Source organism: Ovis aries, chromosome 2 (genome assembly GCF_016772045.2).
Source record: "Ovis aries strain OAR_USU_Benz2616 breed Rambouillet chromosome 2, ARS-UI_Ramb_v3.0, whole genome shotgun sequence".
Lineage (NCBI taxonomy): Eukaryota > Metazoa > Chordata > Mammalia > Artiodactyla > Bovidae > Ovis > Ovis aries.
The window spans coordinates 177,607,382-177,633,100 of record NC_056055.1 but is presented as its reverse complement, the minus strand read 5'-3'; the positions used below and the strand labels follow the sequence as shown (position 1 = coordinate 177,633,100).

The window sequence follows — 25,719 nt, the reverse complement described above, 5'->3', positions numbered from 1 at the left end:
CAGTGTGCCACCAAATACCACCCCAGGTGGACTAGATCGGAGGTTTAGGAGATAAAAAGTGCCCCTTATTTGTTATCTAAAGCACTTAGCTGCTGCTGCTGCTACTGCTGCTAAGTCGCTTCAGTCGTGTCCGACTCTGTGCGACCCCATAGATGGGGGCCCACTGTCTCTGGGATTCTCCAGGCAAGAACACTGGAGTCGGTTGCCATATCCTTCTCCAATGCATGAAAGTGAAAAGCAAAAGTGAAGTCCCTCAATTGTGCCCGACTCTTAGCAACCCCATGGACAGCAGCCTACCAGGCTCCTCCGTCCATGGGATTTTCCAGGCAAGAGTACTGGAGTCCAGTGCCATTGCCTTCTCCGAAAGCTAATAAAAATGAAATTTACTTTTAGCTGTTAGTTGCTCTCTTTTTTCATCTGTTTACTTGGTGCTAATGCCACTAATCCTTTGAAAACTTGCCCTCTGTTTGGCAGCCCATGTCATTGTTATCTATGCTGAATGACCTTGACTTCAAGTGTGTGTCCATCTTAACGAAATTCTAAGGTCTTCTCTGCCAGTACCACTTTATAGACTTTCAGGCCAAGCCCCAATTCTATTTTTATTTTTTTTAATTAAAGTATTTGTTGGTTTATAATGTGGTATTAGTTTCTGGTGTACAATAAAGTGATTCAGTTTTTTAATATATATGTACATATCTATTATATATACTTTTAATATATGTATTATATATATATTATATAGTGATATATATATGAATGTGTGCTTTTATATATATATATAAAAGTTATATATGTATGTATATATATATATGTTTGTGTGTGTGTGTGTGCACGCGTGCACACGCGTGCGCTGTCGCTTCAGTCATGTCCAACTCTTTGCGACCCCATGGACTGTAGCCTGCCAGGCTCCTCTGTCCATGAGATTTCCCTGGAAAGAATACTGGAGTGGGTTACCTCCTCCAGGGGATCTTCCCGACCCAGGGATAGAACCCACGTTTCTTATGTATCCTGCATTGACAGGTGGGTTCTTTACCACTAGCGCCACCTGGGAAACCTATATATATATATATATATATATATATATATATATATATATATATGTAGGCTATATATGCTTATATATAGGCTTCTATATATATAGGTTTCTATATATATGTGTGTATATATATATACACACACACACACACACTTTTACAGATTCTTTTCCATTATAGGGTATTACAAGATATTGAATATTATTCCCTGTGCTATACAGAAGGTCATTATAGGTCATTATTGTTTATATATTTTATGTACAGCAGTGTGTATCTTATCAATTCTATCTTTAAAAGTAATGATCTATTGTCTACAATTTTTCTACAATTTTTTCATTTTATTCAAGGTGATAAATTATTGAAGGCCTAGATTTTTACCATGGATTTTTTTTTTTAACCTCTCATAGTCTCTTAGTCCTTTTCTTTAAAAATTATGAGAAATTCTTTCATTGTGTCTATTGAAAATGTTGTTTGCAGCCCAAGATACAACTGGTAGATAATGGGAATAAAATTATGGACAGAAATACACATTTGATTATTGTTACTGGTTAGAACCTTTCCTATGATGCCCAGTGACACAACATGCAGACAGGACATGTCTCCAAACTTATTTTATGATTGAATTTTTCAAAAAGCATAAAATAAAAGTCTAGTGAAGTAAGCATTCTTCCTAGCTTTATATAGAAAAAGCAATATGTTCACATCTTCATGAAGTATCCCATCTTTACCTTTCTAAGAGGAACTATCTTGAAACTATGGATCCCTTTTAGCACTGGTACAGCACTGAAACAAAGGACCTTTTGCTATGCTTGCTTGATCTTTTCCTTGCAATGCACTCACCAATAAAGGCAGACTCATCCCTAATGAACACATGAACCATTAATAGTTTCTCCTCTTGAATCAACATCAATTCTTTCAATGGCTTAAGAAAAGTGTTTTGAGGACCTATCACATGCTAAGTCTCTTAGGTACAAAGATGATTAGAACATACAACCAATTGTCTCTCTGCTTTCAGGCTAAGTGAAGTGTTAGGTTTGAAGTTGGATGTCTTATGATAAGCACTATGAGAGAGATGAGATACCCAGAGATTTGGTTTTACAAGCCAAAAACCTTAGGGGAATAAGGTGGCTCAGTGGTAGGGAATCTGCCTGCCAATGCAGGAGATACAGGAGATGCAGGTTTGATCCCTGGGTTGGAAAGATCCCTGCAGTAGGAAATGGCAACTTGATCCAGTATTCCTGCCTGGAAAATTCCATGGACAGAGGAGCCTGGTAGGCTACAGTCCATGGAATCACAAAGAGTCAGACATGACTGAGCTACTGAGCATGAGCATGCGCATGCATGAAAAAATAAGACAGTGTGTGTGACTGAGAGCTTCATGCTTGGAACTGGTATAGAAGCCATTGAAGGTGTGGATAGAGCCGGTGTTACATTTTGGATTATTTTGTTGAAGGGTCTTTCTCATTAACTTGGGGGAGGGGTAAAGGGATAGAGCAAGAACCAGGGCCTCCCTTGGGTTTAAGTGAATGATGTCCTCTACTAGTAAAAGCTGGCTAATGGAGCAGCATAGAATTGAGATGTACAGTTTGTATTTTCTCTTTTCATAGAAGCTCTAACATCTCTCCCTAGAATTGAAGGATTTAGGTGGGTTCTAGAACTCCCTTCCAGGCCTCTGAACACAGAAGTCACAAAAAGAATAGAGGGTAAGCAAAAACAAATAAATTTACTCCTTTAAACTCCAGAGTTACACATGTAGAGAGATATGTAGAGTTATATCCTAACAATCAATCTCTTTGGGGGTGGGGAGAGTCACAAGTATGCTCATGCACTAACAAGTTGGTGATTCTTTTTCCATTAAAATTAAAATTAAATAGGATGCCATGGTAAATTACCCATTTTATACCTCCTTCTAAAAAAAAAAGGACACTTTGTCATTCTTTACTGTGGGTGCACGTCAGCTTCAACACATGCATTTATGTCTAGTAGGTCATTTATATCATCGCCTGCTGGAGTTTTTCTTCTTTCAACTTAGTAGGGAATATTTGTGATCTTTATTACCCCCAATAAATCTACAAAATGCCTTTTGCTTGAGGCTTTTTATTTTAATTTCACATAAATAAATCACATTAGGTTCCTGGCTGTCATATTAAGATAAGCATGGATCTAAAAATAACAAATGTGTTTTTAAGTCAAATGTTTTCAGATTACATAGTAGTAAATTTCTCTGGGTCACCCCTGAATCTTATTGATGTTGAAATATTTTTTGGCACTTTAAGAATATTTCTTGAAGAGCACAAACTTACTTAAACTAGAAGCAGAATAATTTTCAGATCCTCTACAGACCTATTTGTACAATATTATTCAACTCAAGCTTCCCATGGCTGCAATAAATCCATCTTTAATGTGGGGATGTGTCCCCAGTTATAGCAGAGGGCAGTTTTATGTCTTTGTAGGTTAATCGAATGCCTCTATCTATACTGTTTTACGTATTAACTATAAAGAGCTCTAGACCTGAATCCCTCATCAAAGATCTTACATATAGTTATACTCAAAAGTCTTAAAGGCAGCCCAAATTCAATCTAGTCAATAACCAGTTCTTCATCTGTCCTCATGCTTCTAGACCTGCTCCTACTCAGGACTCAGATCAAACCATCAGCTCCTTGGGGAAACCTTTGGTCTTTTGAAGGTCTGTTTCATATAAAGTGTTTTACAGAGTCTTCCACTTAAGCTGGGGGTGGAATAGTCTTGATAAATGGATGTGAATTTTTATTTCAAACAAGATTTGTAGTGAATAGGCAAAGTTAAAACCCATAGGTTTTAAATAGTTTATTTTATACATTTATTCAGTGGAGACCTAAATATATTCTCTGATGGATTAGCACAGCCTTTTTAAGGGTGGACAGGTTTAATAAGTAAATCATGTATATATAAAGTTGGTGTAGAGTTTCACTCTGGCATTTTTGGTAATCTCTTTGCCTTGGATAACTTGGATTCAAATACTAGGCAACTCTCAAAGTAGACAAACATGCAGACCATACACTGGCCACTTAAATCAACAATAATGTTGATCAATCCTAAAGTAAATGTCAAATATGAACCTGGGCGGGCTTCCCTGGGGACTTATGGGGTAAAGAATCAGGCCTGCAATGCAGGAGACCCAGGCTCAATCCCTTGGTTGGTAAGATGCCTTGGAGAAGGGAATGGCTACCCACTTCAGTATTCTTGCCTTGAGAATCCCATGAACAGAGGAACCTGGTGGGCTGCAGTCCATGGGGTTGCAAAGAAACAGACACAACTGAGGAGCAAAGCATGAAGCATGATGAACCTGGGCAATCTTCCAATCAATCGGATACCTTTCTGGATTTAGCTCTATTAGCCCCTTCTGTTACTGAACAAAAGTCACCTCAAAGATAAAGCTGTTAATTCAGCCAGAGTCTCGGAGCTCTGAGAAGAAGCCTACATGCTCCCTTGTTTACCTAAAGCAGCACCATCAGTCTATAATAAGAGTCCTTGGGGATACATCTCAGCCCACAGCCTTCCCCACCACCGTCCATGGATGACATAACCACTGAAGCATGTGACAATACCCGATTTCCTGATTTATTCTGCCTTGTGCTGGGCAGAGGGCATGACTTAAAGGCAAGACTCTTATCTTGGCAGGGGTCTGAGACTGTCTGCATCTCTGGAACAACCCCTGGTGGGTAATTGAGAAGTGACATTGATGGGTTCCCAGGGTGGCCTGATGCTTGCACTTGCCCCGAGGATGCAGATATATACTAGAAATCCAGCACAAGGGCAGAGAGGAGGGGAAGAAACTGTAAAGCTTGCTAGTCCTGGTCTCCTTTGACCTCAGCAGAGAGAAAGATGCAGAGCTGGGAAAGCGTACACTATTATTCTATGGGCTTAGCATGAGCTTTTGCTTTTATTGCTAGCAGAGAGCGCTGAGTTCTTTGTTTGCTACACAGTCTATCCCCCAGAGGTAGTCTCCTTTTCTCTTGAAGGGATTTTAAAAAACAAATCACAGTTCTTATTTTATTTGGTGTCCACCATTAAGAATTCATGCAGAGCAATTTTACTTGTTGCCAATTAAGCTCTCCCAATGGAAGTCTATGATTATACCAAAGGCAACCTGTGTAATACTTGGAATCACTTTGGTCTATATAAATTAACCCCTTGAGGATAGAGACGTGCTAATTCTTAAGATGCCTGGATAATTTGATTCTAAGAACCAAAATACACAGAAGGCAAATCTCCAAGAAGTTCTGGGCTTGACTTTTCTCAGGCTGTGTGTGCTTTTGCCTCTTAACTCTATTTTACAGCTACAAGACAATTTCTGTATAACATGGTAGCAAAGGATGATCTTTTCCTAGAGATAGAATGATAGCATGTCGCCTCTCAGTAAGCAACTTTAATGTCACTCACATTTTACAGAAACAGGGATTACTGCTAAAGGAAACTTTAGGCACTGGGGCCAATTACCTTCACCCCAAAATGTATAAATACATCAGAATTATGGAGAACGTGAAGACTATTTGGGATGTGCATCATTTCACGGCAGTCTTCACTCTCCTTAGGTAGGCAGCATGTTGAATCATGGTGGGAATGGAAACAAAGCTCTTGCCCAATGTTTTTTTCTATCTCTTCCCTTATATTAAGAATCACAAATAAGGCAGAATGCAAAAGCCTACTTTAAAGATTTTTGGATGCACTGAAACTATCATTTTATTGTTGGAAGGATGGATCCTAGGGACTCTTATTGCACCCAGAGATCTCTACATGCTTTTCAGTGAAGTGTTTTCTTCCTCTTGGTGATGTAGGCAACCAACATTTATTCCTCTGGGAAACACAAGTTCTGTGCTTTACCAGGGCAAACATTGCTTGTGATCAATCGTTCTTCAGATTCTTGGAATCTGGTATTATTGATACTTTGACTGCCCCTCAGAACTTGGGGTTGACTTTCCTCTTTTATCAATAACCCAGACTTCTCACACTATTTGCTTCTCTTTTACAAACTTCCCATCTCTTTTACAAACTACCCATACCATTTGCTTCTTTTTACAAACTACCATTCACAGGTACCCATCCCATACCTGTGAAGTAAGGGGAGAAAGATGAAGAAAGAGATGCAACTATGTTTTTGTATATTTGGCTACCAAACTAGATAAGTCACCATTTCCCAAAATATATTTCTTAGACCTTTAGTCAGAGTAGATGCTCCAAGAAAAATAGGATTGGGAAATATTTTTTAAGAAGTGAAAATTATATTTTATAGTCTATATTTGATGTGCATAACACATTAGCAATATAAATGGCTCTGAAAAGTTCTACAATTAAAGCAAAATCTTTTCTTTTTTGTCTATTTTTTGTCTACTCCATGCAGCATGACAGATCTCAGGCCCCTGACCAGGGATTGAGCCTGTGCCCCCTGTAGTGGCGTGCCTGGTCCACAAATGTCAAGAGTGCCTTAACTGAGAAACTCTAGCCAAAATACAGCTTGTTCCAATGAGGCTTCCCTTTGGCGTCTGTCGGTTGGAAATTGGCACTGTGCATTCACCAGATCTTGTCATTTAATTTTGGCCTTGAAACCTACTTACTCTTCACTTACTTAGAGGCTATTGATAACTGTCTCTAACTCAAACTCTGAAAATCTGAAATGAATACTTTGACATTATCTGGTTCAGTCACTGGCAAGCTGTTGTTGTTTAGTCACTAAGTCGTGTCTGACTCTTTTTGCAACCCATGAACCATAGCCCACCAGGCTCCTCTGTCCATGGATTTCCCAGGCAAGAATATTGGAGTGGGCTGCCATTTCCTTCTCCAGGGATCTTCTGGACCCAGGATCAAACCCACATCTCCTGCACTGCAGGTGGATTCTTTACCACTGAGCCACCTGGGAAGCCCCACAAGTCATTAGGGATCTATTATATTAGGCATTTCTACAGATTCTTCGAAGCCTTTTATGACATATATTAAATTCTACATGATCCAGCTGTATAAGTATTAGAGAAAAAAGATTATACAGATCAGTACATGTTATTTATAGGTAATGCTATTTTAGATATTATACACTTTATATAATCTCAGTGCTCAGTTATCTTAAATACTAGCTATATTGATACCTTCTTTTTATACCTAAGGAAACTCTGTCTCAGAGATGTTACCCAGTAATCACTTTGGACAGACCAGGACCAGAGTCTACACCTCCAAAACCTCCAATCCAGTCTTATTTCCATTTCTAGAGTGTTATGCTGCCTCTATTTGTCATACATAATTTCACATATGTGACATGAAAGAGTAATTAACACCATAAATATTCATGAATCCCATTTGTATTTTCCAACTGTTTGTGTTTGTTCTAAACTCTTAATCTAAGGCTGCAAATGGATAAAGATTTCTGTCAAATATCAGGAGAAAGTCTCAGCAGTTGTTTTCTCACACTCCTTCTTGTCAGTCACAGATATATTTAGTCAAATCAGAAATAGTAACAGATGATATAAGAATCATTAAGTACAAAAGAGCCTTTTTCTCCTAATCTTAACTTTCCTCATTAAAACAAATAAACATACAAAAATATATGATCACATTTCAACATCAACTTATAAATAAGTTGTTGCTGGGTATGTTTATTTTTTCTTATCAGGCAGGGAGAGGCAGAGCAATTGAAATGCGCCCAGATTTGTACTCAAGTCTTAGACTAGGTTCTAGATCCCAAATCCACCCTCTTCTTCAGATAAATTCACAGAAGTTTTCTTCTGCTGGTATCAAAACATTAATTGAGCTAAATGCTATTTGCCAGACAGCTATAGTTGAACTCCACAAATTCCTTAACAGTTTGAAAACCTAGAGTAGATTATAGGTCTATTTCAGCACAATACTAAACAGGACCCCAAAATAACCAGTTATCTTGAGAGTATGATTACAACAATATATTTGTGTCACAGCACATGGTTATGCTATAAAAAATGACTAAAGCCTGTTAAAGACTATGAGATTCCTTCACAAAAATAAGACTTTTCATTCTTATATCCAATCTTCTACCATTTGTCCAATTCTTTTATCATTAAGCAAGAGGCAATAACAGTATGACGTATATCTTTTGATCCGTCCTCAAAGACTGTGGCCATAAATTAATGCTGACTAATATTATTGTTGGAAGATCAAAATACTCGAAGTTGGTACTTCCCTGGTGGTCCAGTGGTTAAGACATCCCCTTCCAATGTAGAGGGTGTGGGTTTGATCCCTAGTCAGGGAGCTAAAATCTCACATGCATTGTAGCCAAAAAACAAAAACATTTTTTTTAAAGCAACATTGTAACTTATTCAATAAAGACTTTAGAAATAGTTCACATCAAAATAATCTTTTAAAAAATTCAGAATTTTTAAGTTATAGGTTAAGTATAAATGGAAGACCATTAGTTAATATCAACATCAACAAAAGTTGTAACAGCTATAAATCAAATGCACAATAAAAATCAGAAAACATATATACTGAATTATGGGAATGTTTGTTTGACTTCAGACACTTTAGCTGTGCTTGTGTTTGTGGTATGCCATGGTCCTCGGCATATCATAGAGTCTACCTTAACTCAAAAAAGCATTTTAAATATTCAATCATAAACAGAAAAAAAAGTCCCCCACTGCTCACTGTCACTCATAAGTCTTTGACCATAAACTATTTGGCTGTAGTTGAAGTTGTGATATTGTAATAAGCATCAGAAAGCCTATCACTATGCATCAGTCAGGATCTGTTTACAAAATATAATCAAGTATAATTTCATGATTCAATAAATAGTATGTAAATCTACTATTATTGGTTTTCATTTCAATACTACCATTTCCATTTCCTCACTGTTATTCTGACTATTCAAATATCATTATTGCCCTTTATTATTATTCAAATAAAGCTTTTCTATTAGATCTTGTGACTATATGTAAGCCTTTGCTTCTTTACTAGCAAAATTATATTTCTGAAGGAAAATAGCTGTGATTGCCCACAAAAATCTGAGCTCTTACTTTAGGTTAGGTGATGTTTGTACCTGAAAAGAGATTTTAATTTAATCATATCAGAGAAAACCAAAGGTTTTTATTAATTACCTTAAAAAAGCAGGAAAATATCCTTTCCCATGCAGGTTTTTTGATTCAAAAATGTGTGAAACTATTATTCCTCTTCAAAAATGTATATAAAACACACTGACCAAATTATAAATATAGTATAATTTATTCATCAGATGGTATTCATCATTCATATATTTTTCTTTGGAAAGATGGGGGAACTTATTTTATATGAATAGTTTAAAGAAAATGTTACAACTCAGTTAAATATACTTTGCAGTACATCTATGGAAAATATAATTTAAAAGGCACATAGCCATAAATATATTGCTATTGCTATACACTCGTTCTCAAAAGAAAACTGTATCACCAAGTTATAGATCTCAAAATCAAATCTAACAAATATTGCATCAATTTATATAAAGTTAACTGATGTGTCTTTTAGTGACAAGTGGACTTAAAAATTGTACAGTTTTGTTGTATCCTATTAGCAGTTTTCTTGTAGGTAGAAAAATAGAATATTGTCTATTACTATAACCACCAACACGTTTTCTAGTTTCACAATGAGTCGGATGTGACTTAGAGACTAAACAACATGTTTCCTAGTAGGAAAACTAACATCAGAGCAGAACAAATGAGTAAAATGGATTTGGATGAGGTTGGGCAAGAAAGCCACATGGTTAGGTCATACTTACCTCCCTAATATCTTTGTGTACAGAGGGAGGCTTCCCTGGTAGCTCAGAGGGTAAAGTGTCTGCCTGCAATGTGGGAGACCAGGGTTCAATCCCTGGGTCGGAAAGATCCCCTGGAGAAGGAAATGGCAACCCACTCCAGTACTCTTGCTTGGAAAATTCCATGGACAGAGGAGCCTTGTAAGCTACAGTTCATGGGTTCGCAAAGAGTCGGACATGACTGAGTGACGTCACTTCACTTCTTCACAGAGGGGGAACTGGCCTCCATGCCATGAGGAGGTAAGACATAAAGGACTTTTGGGGCTTATTGACCCCTTAGAGAGGAAGCTAAGTATATTCATTAATTCTGATGCAGTGTAAGGTATCATGTAATTAAGCACTAGCATATTTATTCCAGATAACAAGAACTATAGGAATTTAGTAAGTGGAATTCAGAGTCCATACTAGCACTGGCAAAAACATGGCCACATGGACTTTAAAGATCTAGATAATCCTATCACAATAATCTCCATTCCCTAGAAGCCTCAGGGAATGAGTTACTTGGGAAAACTTATATAATACTTATGTAATACTCTCCTCTTTTTCCAATTTACCTGCAGATGTTTTCATACCTAGAGTTAGAATCCATCACATAAAACAAAAACCAAACCAAACATGGGGGACCTATATAACAGCATTCTTGAAATATGTATTTTTTAATATAAAAAGAAGCAGAAATTTTAAGCAGAAGTGTTCTCAACCTTTCAATTATAGAAAAACATAAATAATATTTAGGCAGGCAAAGGCCAGAGGATTTGGGTTCTAATTTCTACAAGAATACAAGTATTCTTGCCTGGAAAATCCCATAGACTGAGGGACCTGGTAGGCTACAGTCCATGGGGTCGCAAAGAGTCAGACACGACTGAGTGACTTCACTTTTACTTTCTTTTCTACAATATAAGTTTGTTGCATGGCCGTGGACAAATGCATTCCTTGACCTTGGCAAGTGTTATCATTTCTACCATCCTCCAAGCTCTGAGCAGGTCCTTCACTCAAGGACAACTTTTGATACCACTGTTTTACTTTAATTAAAGGAATGGAACTCTTTAGGTAGCCTCTGCTGATTTTTGCCCCCCAAAGGTGCTTTTGGCCACCAAGTAGAAGAAGAGACCTTTTGCCAACTCCATGCTTCTGTGATCAAGATTAAAGCTATAGATGCACCTATTAAGTTAAGAAGTAGATTTAACTCACCTCCAGAGACTTCTATGTTGCTCCTCCAGTTGATTTAACAGATGTTCAATGTATTTGTTGGAGTCCATGTATTCCTGTACATAGAAAAATAAAGCTGCATTACACCAAAGACAAAGGCAAAGACAACACCTCTTTACCATAGGCATCAGGGTTCTAAGACCATCTTTATCTCTACAGGACAATTTTGGACAAGATAATTCCCTTGGTCCCTCTCATTTGTAGGAATAGATGCTTCTATGACTTATATGCATTGTCATCTGGGGACAAATAAATTTTTCCCCATATCCTGTGATGGTTCCATAAATGAAAAAATGGAGGAGAACTGGAGTTCTATCCAGTCAGCATAAAAATGCTCTTAATCACAGAGATAAGCCAAATTTCATAGTCATTTACACTATATTTTATGTGTATGTGTGCTGTGTGCTCAGTTGCTCAGTTGTGTCTGACTCTTTAAGGCCCCATGAACTATAGCCCACCAAGCTCCCACGTCCATGGTACTTTCCAGGTGAGAATATTGGAGCAGGTTGTCATTTTTCTACTCCAGGGGATCTTCCTGACCCAGGGATGGAATCCATATCTTTTCCATCTCCTGCATTGGCAGGCATATTCTTTACCACTGCACCCCCTGGGAAGCCATGTTTTATATGTTTTCCCATATAAAAATATGGGGTTGTGGGGGAATGGGAATTGAGCCAACCTTAGAAAACAAAGAATAAAGTAGGTAGTGCAGGTCTTGATTATACTGATTTTACACAAATCACTTTCTAACAAAAACACTATTTTTGAGCTACATAGAAACTACGTATTCATTGCCCTCCTTCACTGGGCATATCGTTTATATTGATGAATCACATGTTTATTTTTCCTTCATTTCCTTATATGAACAATGCAATTTGTTCTTGAGTTTCCTTTTTTTTCTTTTTATCTTATTTATTTCCTTAGAAAACCAATCTTTAGCTTCTAAGAAGATATAAAGGCAAGCTTCCCATGGTGGATTCATGTCAATGTATGGCAAAACCAATACAGTACTGCAAAGTAAAATAAAGTAAAAATAAAAATTAAAAAAAAAAGAAATAGTCATAAATTTGTGTAAATCAAATTAGGTTTTCAAGAAACATCTCCAAAAAATGAGGGATTCCTTCAATACATGAGAACTGCTCATAGAATCTGCAGGTTATTGAACCTAATTATTTTAAAATTTGTGATTCCTGAATATGAGGTTCAAATACAGTCATTTTAATTGCTAACTATGTAGAAAAATACAACAACAACAATGAAAACTTGTATAATTTATTTCATCCTGAACCTAACACTTCTTTCCCTTTCTCTTTGAGGAGCCCACAGGCCTCTGTGTCTACATCACAGCAGCCTTAGACAGAAGAGTGTGCAGTGATTTCAGTGTTAAGGTACCCATGAAAGTTACCATTTTATATCTTATGGGTTTAAGATAAACTAGGAACTCAGATTAATATTGATACCTTTTAAAAACATTTTTATTTTGATGGAATACTATATAAAATCAATTGTTTCTATAAAAATATTGACTATCATGGGTGGGGGAGTAGAAGAGCTGACCTTATGTAACAGGAAGGGCTCTGTTCAAGTTTCTGGACCTATGTAGCCTTGGAGAAGCCTTTTCACCTTTCTACAATATTTCAGTTAGACTGGAGGGCATCCCCAGTCCTTATCTAGCAAAACTATTCTAATAGTTTTCCATAATTCTATTGCAGAAAATTAGCTGAAGAGTTATACTCTGATTAACATGCACGTTCAGGTGAGTTATGTAAACAAGACCATTGACATGAAAAGCAAAGCAGAAATCTGTTGCTGCAGGAAGTTGCAATGGTTTGTGGTAATGCAATTAAGTATCTTGATCAAGGTTTAAACATGATAGGAACACTCAAAATTCTTAAAGATATTTTCAAATACATCCTTTGAAAAAAATTTAAAGACAGTGTTTCTAAGTAGAGGCAAATATATAAACTTCAAGGTCACCCATCCAGACTTCTTTCAAATTTTTTCAACACTTATTATATGTCATGTGCTGTTCTAACTTCATAGATATATTTCTCCAACACCACAGTTCAAAAGCATCAATTCTTCGGTGCTCAGCCTTCTTCACAGTCCAACTCTCACATTCATACATGACCACTGGAAAAAGCATAGCCTTGACTAGACGGACCTTTGTTGACAAAGTAATGTCTCTGCTTTTGAATATGCTATCTAGGTTGGTCATAACTTTCATTCCAAGGAGTAAGCCTCTTTTAATTTCATGTCTTCAGTCACCATCTGCAGTGATTTTGGAGCCCAAAAATAAAGTCTCACACTGTTTCCACTGTTTCCCCATCTATTTCCCATGAAGTGATGGGACCCGATGCCATGATCTTCGTTTTCTGAATGTTGAGCTTTAAGCCAACTTGTTCACTCTCCTCTTTCACTTTCAAGAGGCTTTTTAGTTCCTCTTCACTTTCTGCCATAACGGTGGTGTCATCTGCATATCTGAGGTTCTTGATATTTCTCCCAGCAATCTTGATTCCAGCTTGTGTTTCTTCCAGTCCAGTGTTCCTCATGATGTACTCTGCATAGAAGTTAGATAAGCAGAGTGACAATATACAGCCTTGACGTACTCCTTTTCCTATTTGGAACCAGTCTGTTGTTCCATGTCCAGTTCTAACTGTTGCTTCCTGACCTTCCTACAGATTTCTCAAGAGGCAGGTCAGGTGGTCTGGTATTCCCATCTCTTGAAGAATTTTCCACAGTTTATTGTGATCCACACAGTCAAAAGCTTTGGCATAGTCAATAAAGCAGAAATAGATGTTTTTCTGGAACTCTCTTGCTTTTTCCATGATCCAGCAGATGTTGGCAATTTGATCTCTGGTTCCTCTGCCTTTTCGAAAACCAACTTGAACATCTGGAAGTTCACAGTTCACGTATTGCTGAAGCCTGGCTTGGAGAATTTTGAGCATTACTTTACTAGCATGTGAGATGAGTGAAATTGTGTGGTAGTTTGAGCATTCTTTGGCATTGCCTTTCTTTGGGATTGGAATGAAAACTGACCTTTTTCAGTCCTGTGGCCACTGCTGAGTTTTCCAAATTTGCTGGCATATTGAGTGCAGCACTTTCACAGCATCATCTTTCAGGATTTGAAATAGCTCAACTGGAATTCCATCTCCTCCACTAGCTTTGTTTGTAGTGATGCTTTCTAAGGCCCACTTGACTTCACATTCCAAGATCTCTGGCTCTAGGTGAGTGATCACATCATCGTGATTATCTGGGTCGTGAAGATCTTTTTTGTACAGTTCTTCTGTATATTCTTGCCACCTCTTCTTAATATCTTCTGCTTCTGTTATGTCCATACCATTTCTGTCCTTTATCAAGCCCATCTTTGCATGAAATGTTCCCTTGGTATCTCTAATTTTCTTGAAGAGATCTCTAGTCTTTCCCATACTGTTCTTTTCCTCTATTTCTTTGCATTGATCGCTGAAGAAGGCTTTCTTATCTCTTCTTGCTATTCTTTGGGACTCTGCATTCAGATGCTTATATCTTTCCTTTTCTCCTTGGCTTTTCACTTCTCTTCTTTTCACAGTCATTTTGCTTTTTTGCAGTTCTTTTCCATGGGGATGGTCTTGATCCCTGTCTCCTGTACAATGTCACGAACCTCATTCCATGGTTCATCAGGCACTCTATCTATCAGATCTAGGCCCTTAAATCTATTTCTCACTTCCACTTTATAATCATAAGGGATTTGATTTAGGTCATACCTGAATGGTCTAGTGGTTTCCCCTACTTTCTTCAAGTCTGAATTTATGGATGTGAGAGTTGGACCGTGAAGAAGGCTGAGCGCCAAAGAATTGATGCTTTTGAACTGTGGTGTTGGAGAAGACTCTCGAGAGTCCCTTGGACTGCAAGGAGATCCAACCAGCCCATTCTGATGGAGTTCAGCCCTGGGATTTATTTGGAAGGAATGATGCTAAAGCTGAAACTCCAGTACTTTGGCCACCTCATGCGAAGAGTTGACTCATTGGAAAAGACTCTGATGCTGGGAGGGATTGGGGGCAGGAGGAGAAGGGGATGACAGAGGATGAGATGGCTGGATGGCATCACTGACTCGATGGATGTGAGCCTGAGTGAACTCCGGGAGATGGTGATGGACAGGGAGGCCTGGCGTGCTGCCATCCATGGGGTCGCAAAGAGTTGGACACCACTGAGCGACTGAACTGAACTGAACTGAAGAGGAAAAAAATACCTGCCCTCAGAGAGCTTACATTCTGTAGAGAGATACATAACAAGGAAGCGATCAGATTGATTTCAGGTTGGCTACCTGCTAGGAAGGAAATAACAGATAATAGGAAGGACTTTAAGTGGGGAGGGCACCTCCTTTATACACCATGGCTGGAAGAGGATTCTGAGCAAATGAATTCTGGGTCTAGGGCCTGATGGAGAAATAGGCAAACAAATAGAGAAAGGAAGAGGGGGAAGAACACCATAGGCAAAGGAAACAGCATAAGCAAAGACCCCCAAATGTGGTATTTAAAACAGGAAGCCAGTGGGGCCAGGGAACAGAGCCTGAGGTGTGTAGCCTAAAAAGAAGTTGGACAAGAAGTGAGTATGAGGCACTCAGTTATGTCAGACTCTTTGTGACCCCGTGGACTGTAACCCATTAGGCTCCTCTGTCCTTGGAATTCTCCAGGCAAGAATACTGGAGTGGGTAGCCATTCCCTTCTCCAGGGGATCCTCCTGCCCAGGGATCAAATCCAGGTCTCCTGAATTGCAGGCAGATTCTTTACCATCTGAGCCACCAGGGAAGCCCTCCCTGGACAGGAAGGTAGGGGCCAAACCATGTGCAAGCTCTAGTAACCAAGAGATCTGTGTTCTGCTTATTCTGCTTAGCTCAAGTCAGAGGTGGACTCTAAAAGTTTACTACAAATATAATCTTTGGATCAAAGAGATTTAGGTGCAAATCCTGGTTTTGGTACTTACTAGCTGTGCCCCCTCAGGCAAGTCATTTAATCTCTCTAAACCTTACTTTTTTTCATAGAGATAAATAATTGAAGAGGTATAGTAAGGATTAAATAAAACAGTTTAAGCATATAACACAAGGCAAGCAGTGAACAGAGCCATTTGCAAAGGATCAAACCTCTTCTCAAAAGGCAAGCCACTTTACAAGGTGAAGGTTATATGCATTTTCTCTTCTCTTACTCAGCTTCAAGGTTTGTAAGTCAACGCTCTTCAATTATAGTTGGATTTTAGAACAGATAGTTAGAGATTAACAGTAATAATACAGCTTTTTAACCATTAATTCGGTATATCTGGATTATGATTTAAACTATAAATGCTATTTCAAATAACAAATACAGACAGAGTGCTTCCATTTAAGGTATTTTTACCCAATTGTCCATAAAAATAGCTATAATATAATGACCTCTTAAACCACAAACAATGGAAAACTAAAACTATGAATTCTTCTTCCTTCTTTTCAGCTTAATTTTTCTCCATGGCATGCTTACTTCTAATATCCAGTTTATCTTACTTGCATATTTATTGGGTATTGCCTATACCCCACCCCTATGTACACACACACACACACACACACTAACTTAAATGAATTAAAAGAAGAAAAGATGATGCTTACATGTGCTTTCTGTTAAAAGAAATGTTTTCCCCTGCCCAAGAGAATTTAGGCAGCACCTATACATTTATCAGTTCTGGCTCCTGAATTGGAAAGATTTGTTAATTAATAATAAACACCTATCATTCTGTAAGAATAAAATAGAATTATTCTACTGGGAATCATTTACATTTGGAGATTAATTCCCAGGAAACAATGGAGGAGGATCACAGTGGGGCTGGCAGCAGTGCACGCTGGAATTACAGTCACAGCCAGAACAGTGCTGTAGCAATGGTGTGTATAGTGCCAGCTTGAGTATAAAGCACACACTGAATGTTCTTAACACAAGCTCCAATATTCCAGAGTATCAAAGCCACAGGCAAAAAGAAGGGGAATGGCAAAAGTTTACCTCAGTATAACACACCTCTCCAATGTACCTGAGAGACTGGACATTGGGAGACCTTGGAGAAAGATTTCTGAAGCAACGCAGCACACATGCATGCAAGCTAGAAGAAAAACATACACCATATTCCCATTGTCCTTGGTGTCAATATTCATTGCAATATTATCCATGAAAAAAATGCCAGTTTCATCAGGCTTGCTTTGCCTAGAAGGTACTTCTCATGTTACTCAGCATAAAAACTATATTCAAATATAGTTATTAACATGATGAACATTGTATTCTACTCATTTTCCTTATGACAAACCCACATTAGATTTTACAGTGGAAGTGACAATAAAAACACTTACACAGTCCTGTGAAGGACAAACAATCTAGATAAATAAAGGATAAAGATGAAAATGAATAGAGACAGGATGGATATTAGGTCAGAAAATGTAGGTGTGTCTATTAATTATAGCATCTGAGTATTTGGCAAGATTTGTAAATGGCACCCCACTCCAGTACTCTTGCCTGGAAAATCCCATGGATGGAGGAGCCTGGTGGGCTGCAGTCCATGGGATCACAAAGTGGGACACAACTGAGCAACTTCACTTTCACTTTTCACTCTCACTTTTTACTCTCATGCATTGGAGAAGGAAATGGCAACCCACTTTGGTGTTCTTGCCTGGAGAATCCCAGGGACAGAAGAGCCTGGTAGGCTGCCATCTCTGGGGTCGCAGAGAGTCGGACACGACTGAAGAGACTTAGCAGCAGCAGCAGCAGTAAGGTAAACAACGATCAAAGGGATAATTAAAGAGACCTTTCAGCATAAAATTGAGAAAAAAGAAAATCACTTGATTTCACACATCAAAAAGTTTCCTCACACTCCAGGTAGATTTTACAGAAAATGATCCACACTTCTATCCACATAAGGGCTGAAAAAAAAAAAAATGTGTGTATATTTGGGGTGGGGGCTGGAAGACTGCATGTACCCAAACAGACAAATGGGTCTCCTACCAAGGATATTAAAAAGGCTAACTGCATAGCTTCTGGCAAGTACAGATGTCCATTGAAACCTTTGAGTCTTAATCCATAAACAATCCCAATAAAGTAGAGTCTTTGTAACAAAGCAACAGAAAGACATTCCCAGGTTTACATGAATTCAGAAAGTAAAGCACCTCCCTTGATTAAAAATACATGTGCACGGCAGGGGTGGGGGTTGGTGGGGCAGGGAGAGGTGTTCCAAGGTGGAGACTCAGGAAGATCAAGAACTCACCTTGACCCATGGACACACCAACTCTACAGCTATATATGGGACAATATTCTTCAAAAAGGAACTGAAAATTAGCTGAACTGCTCCTCCACAACACATGATCAAAGGACCATACTGAGACTGGTAGAAAATGCAGAGATGCAAGCGCAACAAAAATTCCATCCCTGGTGCAGAGTCCCACAACAGGGCGGGATCTCACAAACAGAGGGCTTTTCCCCAGGATGACGAATTTGTTCCCCACATCAGCCAGCCCAGCCCTGGAACCTACAACAAAGAAATGAGCCCCCAAAATGTCTGGCTTAGAAACCAGCAAAGCTTATGTTCAAGGAATCCAAAAGTCTGTGTGAACTAAAAATGCCACCTGCCACATAAGTAAACAGAGTATGTTGCTGACATCAAGCCATCACATTACAGCTGCATGGTGAGCCCTGAGAGAACTCAGGGTGGAGGCAGGATCTGTCCCACATGTGTCAGCCAGGGGCTTACAGCCACCTCTGATGGTACTTCCTGAGGAGACAAGGATAAGAAGCACAGGACACTGAACTGAGGTGCATATCAAAGGAATGATTTCAGTGAGCCCAGACTTGGCATCTTCACATATATAGAAAAGTGCCAAATACCTTAATTTGAAATATCTGGTTTTCCTTAATTAACAGTAATCTTTTGAGGTTCTGACTACCTGGCCTTTGTTGCAAAAATTCCTATATAGCCTGGCTCCCTCCCTTGCCTCTTGGGAGCAGTCTTTCAGAGTTATCTGAGATGCTGTGTTTCAGCCTTAAGTCCCAGTGTTGTCCACTGACTAAAACATAACTCTCAACTTTTAGGATGTGCATTTTTTTTTTAGTCAACAGTTGAGGTGACTTGAGATTCTCCTTTTAAAAGGCTTGCATGAGGTCTCATTTGCCCTAGAAACAAGGGAAGGTGTTAGTTGCTCAGTTGTCCAACTCTTTGGAAGTCCATAGAATGTAGCCTGCCAGGCTTCCCTGTCAATGGAATTCTCCAGGCAAGAATACTGGAGTGGGTAGCCATTCCTTTGTCCAGGATATCTTCCTGACCCTGGGATCAAACCCAGGTCTCCTGCACTGCAGGCAGATTCTTTACCATCTGAGTCACCAGGGAAGCCTCATTGGCCCTAGAACCCACTGCAAAACCAGCAGTTTGAAAAGGCCTGGAACGTGAAGTAGATTCATATGCTAATCTTCAAGCATCTGCTGGGGGAGGTCAGGACGTTGGAGCTCTTTCTGGAGACTGGAGTGCTGGCAGATGCCATTTTGCACTCTCCTCCCTTGTTAGCACAGGCAGGTATGCAGATAGGGGACTCTCCCACTGTCTTGGTGAGGCAGGCAGGGATGAGTGGGTATGGCATTCCCTCACTCCCTGGCTGGTACCAGCTAGTGTGAAATTATGACACTTTCGCACTCCCTTGCTGAAGTTGGCAGGGGCACACAGACAAGGATTTTTCCTGATGTCATGCTGAAGCCAAGGAGCATGTCCCACCATGCATTCCAGATGCCTTTCTAGAGCCAGCAAGCTCAAGCAACCCAACAGACAGACTATGCCCCCCTGATCATCTGGCCCTGGTGGGCAAGGGGATTTGCATTCTTGGGCCCCATGGAACTATAACAATTGGAAAGATAGTTCTTGACAGGATGCCACATCCAGGGCACTGTACAGGTGGTAGACTGAAACACACCTCCAGTCTTGTTAAAAAGGACAATTTACTTGTCCTGGAGATTCAGCTTGAGGGACAGGCTTCAGGTCTGCACACATCTCAAGAGTACAGAGGCATTCGTGGGGAATGTAAGACACCATTCTTGCATACTCCCTTGACCTCCCTGAGCTCACTGATACCTCCCAGAAAGGAGCTTATACACTTGTCTAGAGGTCTGATTTACGGAAACGCTGCCCAAGGGTCACCTCCAGATTTCCTGGTGTGAAGGCCAGCAGGGCTTATGAATGTGGTCCATAGGACTATATATTTGCATACTTCAAAACTTGTTCCCCACGTATCTGGCTTTCAAATAGCCTAAAGCTAAGTACAAAGTGAGATCCTTCCCCTTTCAATACAGAAAAGTCTTGATACACCTTCAACAACAGGAACCTGTCAAGAATAAATCAGGCTGTAGGACAATCACAAAGGTTCAAAAGACAACCAACCACCAGAGCAAGGTTGAATTATAAAGTTCCTCACATACACAAAGTCAGTACTTCAAGACACAGAGATGTCACCATCTCACCTAATACATAGGAACAGAGCATCAAACAGAATGACAAAACAGAAATATGTGCCAAAAGAAAGAACAAGACAAGCCTTCAGAAAGAGCCCTTGATGAAATGAGGATAGGTAAGCTAACTGATAAAGATTAAAAGCAATAGTCATAAAACTGCTCACTGAACACAGATGAATATATGAACACAGTGAGAACTTCAGCAAAGAGATAGAAAATAAACGAAGTACACACAGCTGAGAACACAATAACTGAACTAAAAAGTGCACTAAAAGAATTCACTAGTAGACTAGATACAGTGGTAGAAAGAATCCATGATTTAAAAGACAAAGCAAGGAAACTCATCTAAACTAAGCAGCAACAACAATAATATTACAAGTAAAATTAAAGTGAAGAGATATTAGGGGATCTGATCAAGATGACTAACATTCATGTTGTGATGGTCTCAGGAGAAGAAAAAATGAGAGGGGAAGAACTTATTTGAAGAAATAATGGCTGAAAATTTCCCTAACCTAGGATAGGAAACAGACATCCAGATCTCAGAAGCCCAGAGAACTCCAAATAAGATGATATTCAGACAGAAACTCATAAGAAAACATTGGCCTTAGTGACAACTTACATCTGCTTAATAGAATCTACAGAATATTCTGGGTGAAAGAATATTCCCAGAATATTCCCATTTCCCAGGTGGCACTAGTGGTAAAGAACCTGTTTGCCAGTGCAAGAGACATAAGAGATTCAGGTTCAGTCCTTGGGTTGGGAAGATCCCCTGGGGCAGGGCATGGCAACCCACTCTAGTATTCTTGCTTGGAGGATCCCATGGACAGAGGAGCCTGGTGGTCTACAGTCCATAGGGTCACAAACAGACAGAACTGAAGCGACTTAGCATGCACAAAATATTCCATCCAAAAGCTGCAGGACATACTGTTTTCAAGTGCACATGGAACATTCTCTAGGACAGATCATACATTAAGCCATAAGACAAATTTCAATTTTAAGGAGACTGAAATCATATCAAGCATTTCTTCAAACCACAATGGTATGAAACTTGAAATCAATTACTAGAAGAAAACTGTAAAAATCACAAATATGTGAATATTTAACAACAGATTACTGAACAACCACTGGGTCAATGAAAAGTATCAATAGAGAAATAAAAACATACTTTGAGACAAATGAAATACAATATACCAAAACCTATGGAGCAAAAGTGGTTCTAAAAGGGAAGCTCAAAGAAATATCAACCTACTTCAAGAAACAAAAACAATTTCAAAAAAACAATTTAAGTTTACATCTAAAGAAGCTAGAAAACAAAGATGAAACAAAGTACAAAGTCAGCAAAAGAAAGTAAATAATAAAAATCAGATGGAAATAAAATAGAGACTAGAAGGACAATAGAAAAGATCAGTAAAACTAAGAGCTGATTCTTTGAAAAGATAAACAAAATTGACAAACCCTTAGCCAGACTAACCAAGAAAAAAAAGAGGTCTGAAATAAATAAAATCAGAAATTGAAGAGGAGATGTTATAATTGATGCTACAGAAATACAAAGGATCTTAAAGTAAGTAAGTGAAAGTTACTCAGTTGTGTCCGACTCTTTGCGACCCCATGAACTATACAGTCCATGGAATTCTCCAGGTCAGAATACTGGAGTGGGTAGCCTTTCCCTTCTCCAGGGGATTTTCCCAACCCAGGGATTAAACCCAGGTCTCCCGCATTGCAGGCAGATTCTTTACCAGCTGAGCCACAAGGAAAGACCAAGAATACTGGAGTGGGTAGTCTATCCTTTCTCCAGGGGATCTTCCTGATCCAGGAATCGATTCGGGGTCTTCTGCATTGCAGATGGATTCTTTACCAACTGAGGTATCAGGGAAGCAAAGTTCTTAAAAGACTATCCTAAACAATTACTTGCCAACTCATTGGGCTACACAGTAGTAATGAATACATTCTTAGAATCGCAGAATCTTCAGAGACTGAATTAGGAAGAAATAGAAAATCTGAACAGACCAAAACACATAGAGAGACTGTGGGAGGCTTTTGATTACTGATCAAACACAAGTTTGGGACTAGATGCCTTGTCTAGTGAATTGTATTAAACATTTAAAGAAGAGTTAATACCTATCCTTCTAAAACTCTTTCAAAGTTGAACAGGAGGAAATTCTTCAAAACTCATTTGATGAGGCTAGCATTATTGTGATACCAAAAACCAGACAAACACAAAAACCAAAAACATCACAAAATTTAAAATTACAGGCCAATGTCCCTGATGAACACAGATGCAAGAATCTTCAACAAAACATTAGAAGATCAAACTCAACAATATGTTAAAAGAATCATATACTATGACCAAGTGGGATTTACTCAAGGGATGCAAGGATGGTTCAACATCAACATCTGCAAAGTAATATGATATACTACATTAACCAAATGAAGAACATAAGTCATTTGATCATCTCAGTAAATGTATAAAAACACTTCTGACAAAATTCAATATACATTTATACTAAACTTTCAACAATGTGGGTACAGAGGGAATATACCTCACCATAATAAAGGTCGTATATGAGAAGCACACAGTTAACATTATACTCAACAGTGAAAAGCTAGAAATGTTTCCTCTAAGATGAAGAATAAGACAAGAACGTCTATTCTCCCCCACTTTTATTCAGCATAATATTGGAAATCCTTGCCAAAGAAATCATTCAAGAAAAATAAGAGGCATCCAAGTTGGAAAAAAAAAATAAAACTGTCACTATAAACAGATGAAATTATTTTATATGTAGAAAACCCTAAACTTTTCTCCAAAAAAGACTGTTAGAACTAATAACCAAATTCAGTGAAACGGCAAGGCATAAAATCAGTATACAGAAATTGGTTGCATGTCTATATACTAGGAGAAATTAAGAAAACAGTCCCATTTACAATTGCACCAAAAAGAAGAAAATATCTAAAATTAATTTTACCAAAAAGTTGAAAAACTTGTACTCAGAAAACTCTAAGACATTGATAAAAGAAATTGACGACACAAAGAAATGGAAAGATATTTCATGCTCATAGACTGCAATAGTTAATGCTATTAAAATGTCCATGTTACTCAAAGCAATCTATAGATTCAATGCAATACCTATCAAACTCCAACATTATTTCACAGAAACAGAGCGAATGATTCTAATAGTTGCATGGAAACACAAAAGACTGTGAATAGCCAAAGCAATCTTGAGAAAGATGAACAAAGCATCATGCTCCTCAATTTCAAACTATATTTTAAAGCTAGAGTAATCAAAACAATGTGGCATTGACATGAAAACAGAAACACAAACCAATGGAACAGAGCAAAGAATCCAAAATAAATCCATATTTATTATATGGTCAGTTAATTAGTGACAAAGAAGTCAAGAATATGCAATTTAAAAAGGATTGTCTCTTCAATAAATGGTGCTGGGAAAACTGGACAGCCACATGCAAAAAAATGAAACTAGACCACTATCTTACACCACATCCCCAAATTAACGCTAAATGGATTAAAGACTTGAATGTAAGACCTGAATTTGAAATTCTTAAAAGATAAAATAGATGGCAAACTCCTTGACATGAGTGTTCTGTGATGAATTTTTAAATCTGACTCCAAAAACAAAGACCAAAAATGCAAAAATAATGAAGTGGGACTACATTAAACAAAAACAAAAATTTCTGCATAGCAAAGTTGTTGTTTGGTCACCCAGTCATGTCTGACTCTTTGCAGTCTCACAGACTGCAGCATGCCAGGTCTCCCTGTCCCTTACCATCTCCCGAAGTTTCCCCAAGTTTAGGTCCACTGCATCAGTGATGCCATCCTGCCATCTTATCTTCTGATGCAAAGTTAACCATCAACAAAAGGTAGAGACCACCTTCTGAATAGAGAAAATATATTTGCAAATCATATACCTGATAGTAGGTTAATATTTGAAATACAAAACTCATACTAACTCAGTGGCAAAAAATCAAAAAAATCTGATTTTTTAATGAGCAGACATTTTTCTAAAGATGCAAATGAATAGTCAACAGATACATGAAAAGATGTTCAATATCACTAATCATCAGGGAAATGTGAATCAAAACTACAATAAAAAATGCCTCACACCTGTTAGAATAGCTATTATGAAAAACGACATATCTTGACAAGGATGTGAAGAAACGGGCACTCCCATGCACTGTAGGTGGGAATGGAAATTGGTGCAGCCAATTTGGAAAACAGCATGGAGCTCCCCCAAAATTAAAAATGGAACTACCATATGATCTAGTAATTCCACTTTTCTGGTGTATGCATGCTAAATCGATTCAGTCATGTCTGACTCTGTGCAACTCTATGGACTGTAGCCCACCAGGCTCCTCTGTCCTTGGGATTCTCCAGGCAAGAATACTGGAGTCGGCTGCCATGCCCTCCTCCAGAGGAATCTCCCTGACCCATACATAAAACTGTATAATGTTAGATGAAAGAACTATGATGTAAAACTGCATAATCTTATAAATATGTATATATACACATATATATGTATATATGTGTGTATGTATATACACATATGAATATATATATATACACACACACGCATATTTGTATTCATTCCCTGGTGGCTCAGCAGTAAAGAATCCACCTGCAATGCAGGAGATGTGGGTTTGATCCCTGGATTTGGAAGATCCCATGGAAAAGGAAATGGCAATACACTCCAGTATTTTTGTCTGGGAAATCCCAGGGACTGAGAAGCCTGGAGGGCTGGTCCATAGAATCACAAAAGAGTTGGACATGACTTAGTGACTAAACACACACACACAAACATATACAAATATCAAAGAGGTGAGTAAAAAGTATATACCAGATATGTATATGTGTATATGCCTGTATGTGCATGTGTGTATATACACATACATTATATACTGAACCATAAGTGAAAAATATGGAATTCACAATATAAAAGGAAGATTCAAAATAATTCAAACAGATTTTAATGTCTAAAAATTCAACTACATTTATAAAATTAAACATCCTAGAAAGAAGATGTAGGATGTAAATTATGCATCTTTGTGGTAGAGACAGGGAGGAGGAAGAGAAAGGGGGAAGCAGGAGAATGCAAAGATCTCTCCGCACATAGAGACAGGGCTTCCCTATCTCTGTGGTGGCCCTAGTGGCAAAGAATCCACCTTCTAGTGCAGGAGATGTAAGAGATATAGGTTGATCCCTGGGTTG

General features: G+C 38.5%; 1 protein-coding gene across 27 annotated transcripts in view; it reads right to left on the bottom strand.

Moving 5' to 3' along the window:
- The window catches only part of NCKAP5 (NCK associated protein 5), a 1,152,446-nt gene that overhangs the window by 695,175 nt on the left and 431,552 nt on the right, over positions 1 to 25,719 (bottom strand). For all 27 annotated transcript variants that reach the window (XM_060410117.1, XM_060410132.1, XM_060410119.1 and 24 more), the window contains one exon: positions 11,008 to 11,081. In XM_060410117.1, the coding sequence (XP_060266100.1) occupies positions 11,008 to 11,081 (74 nt within the window). The remainder of the gene's footprint in view (positions 1 to 11,007; positions 11,082 to 25,719) is intronic.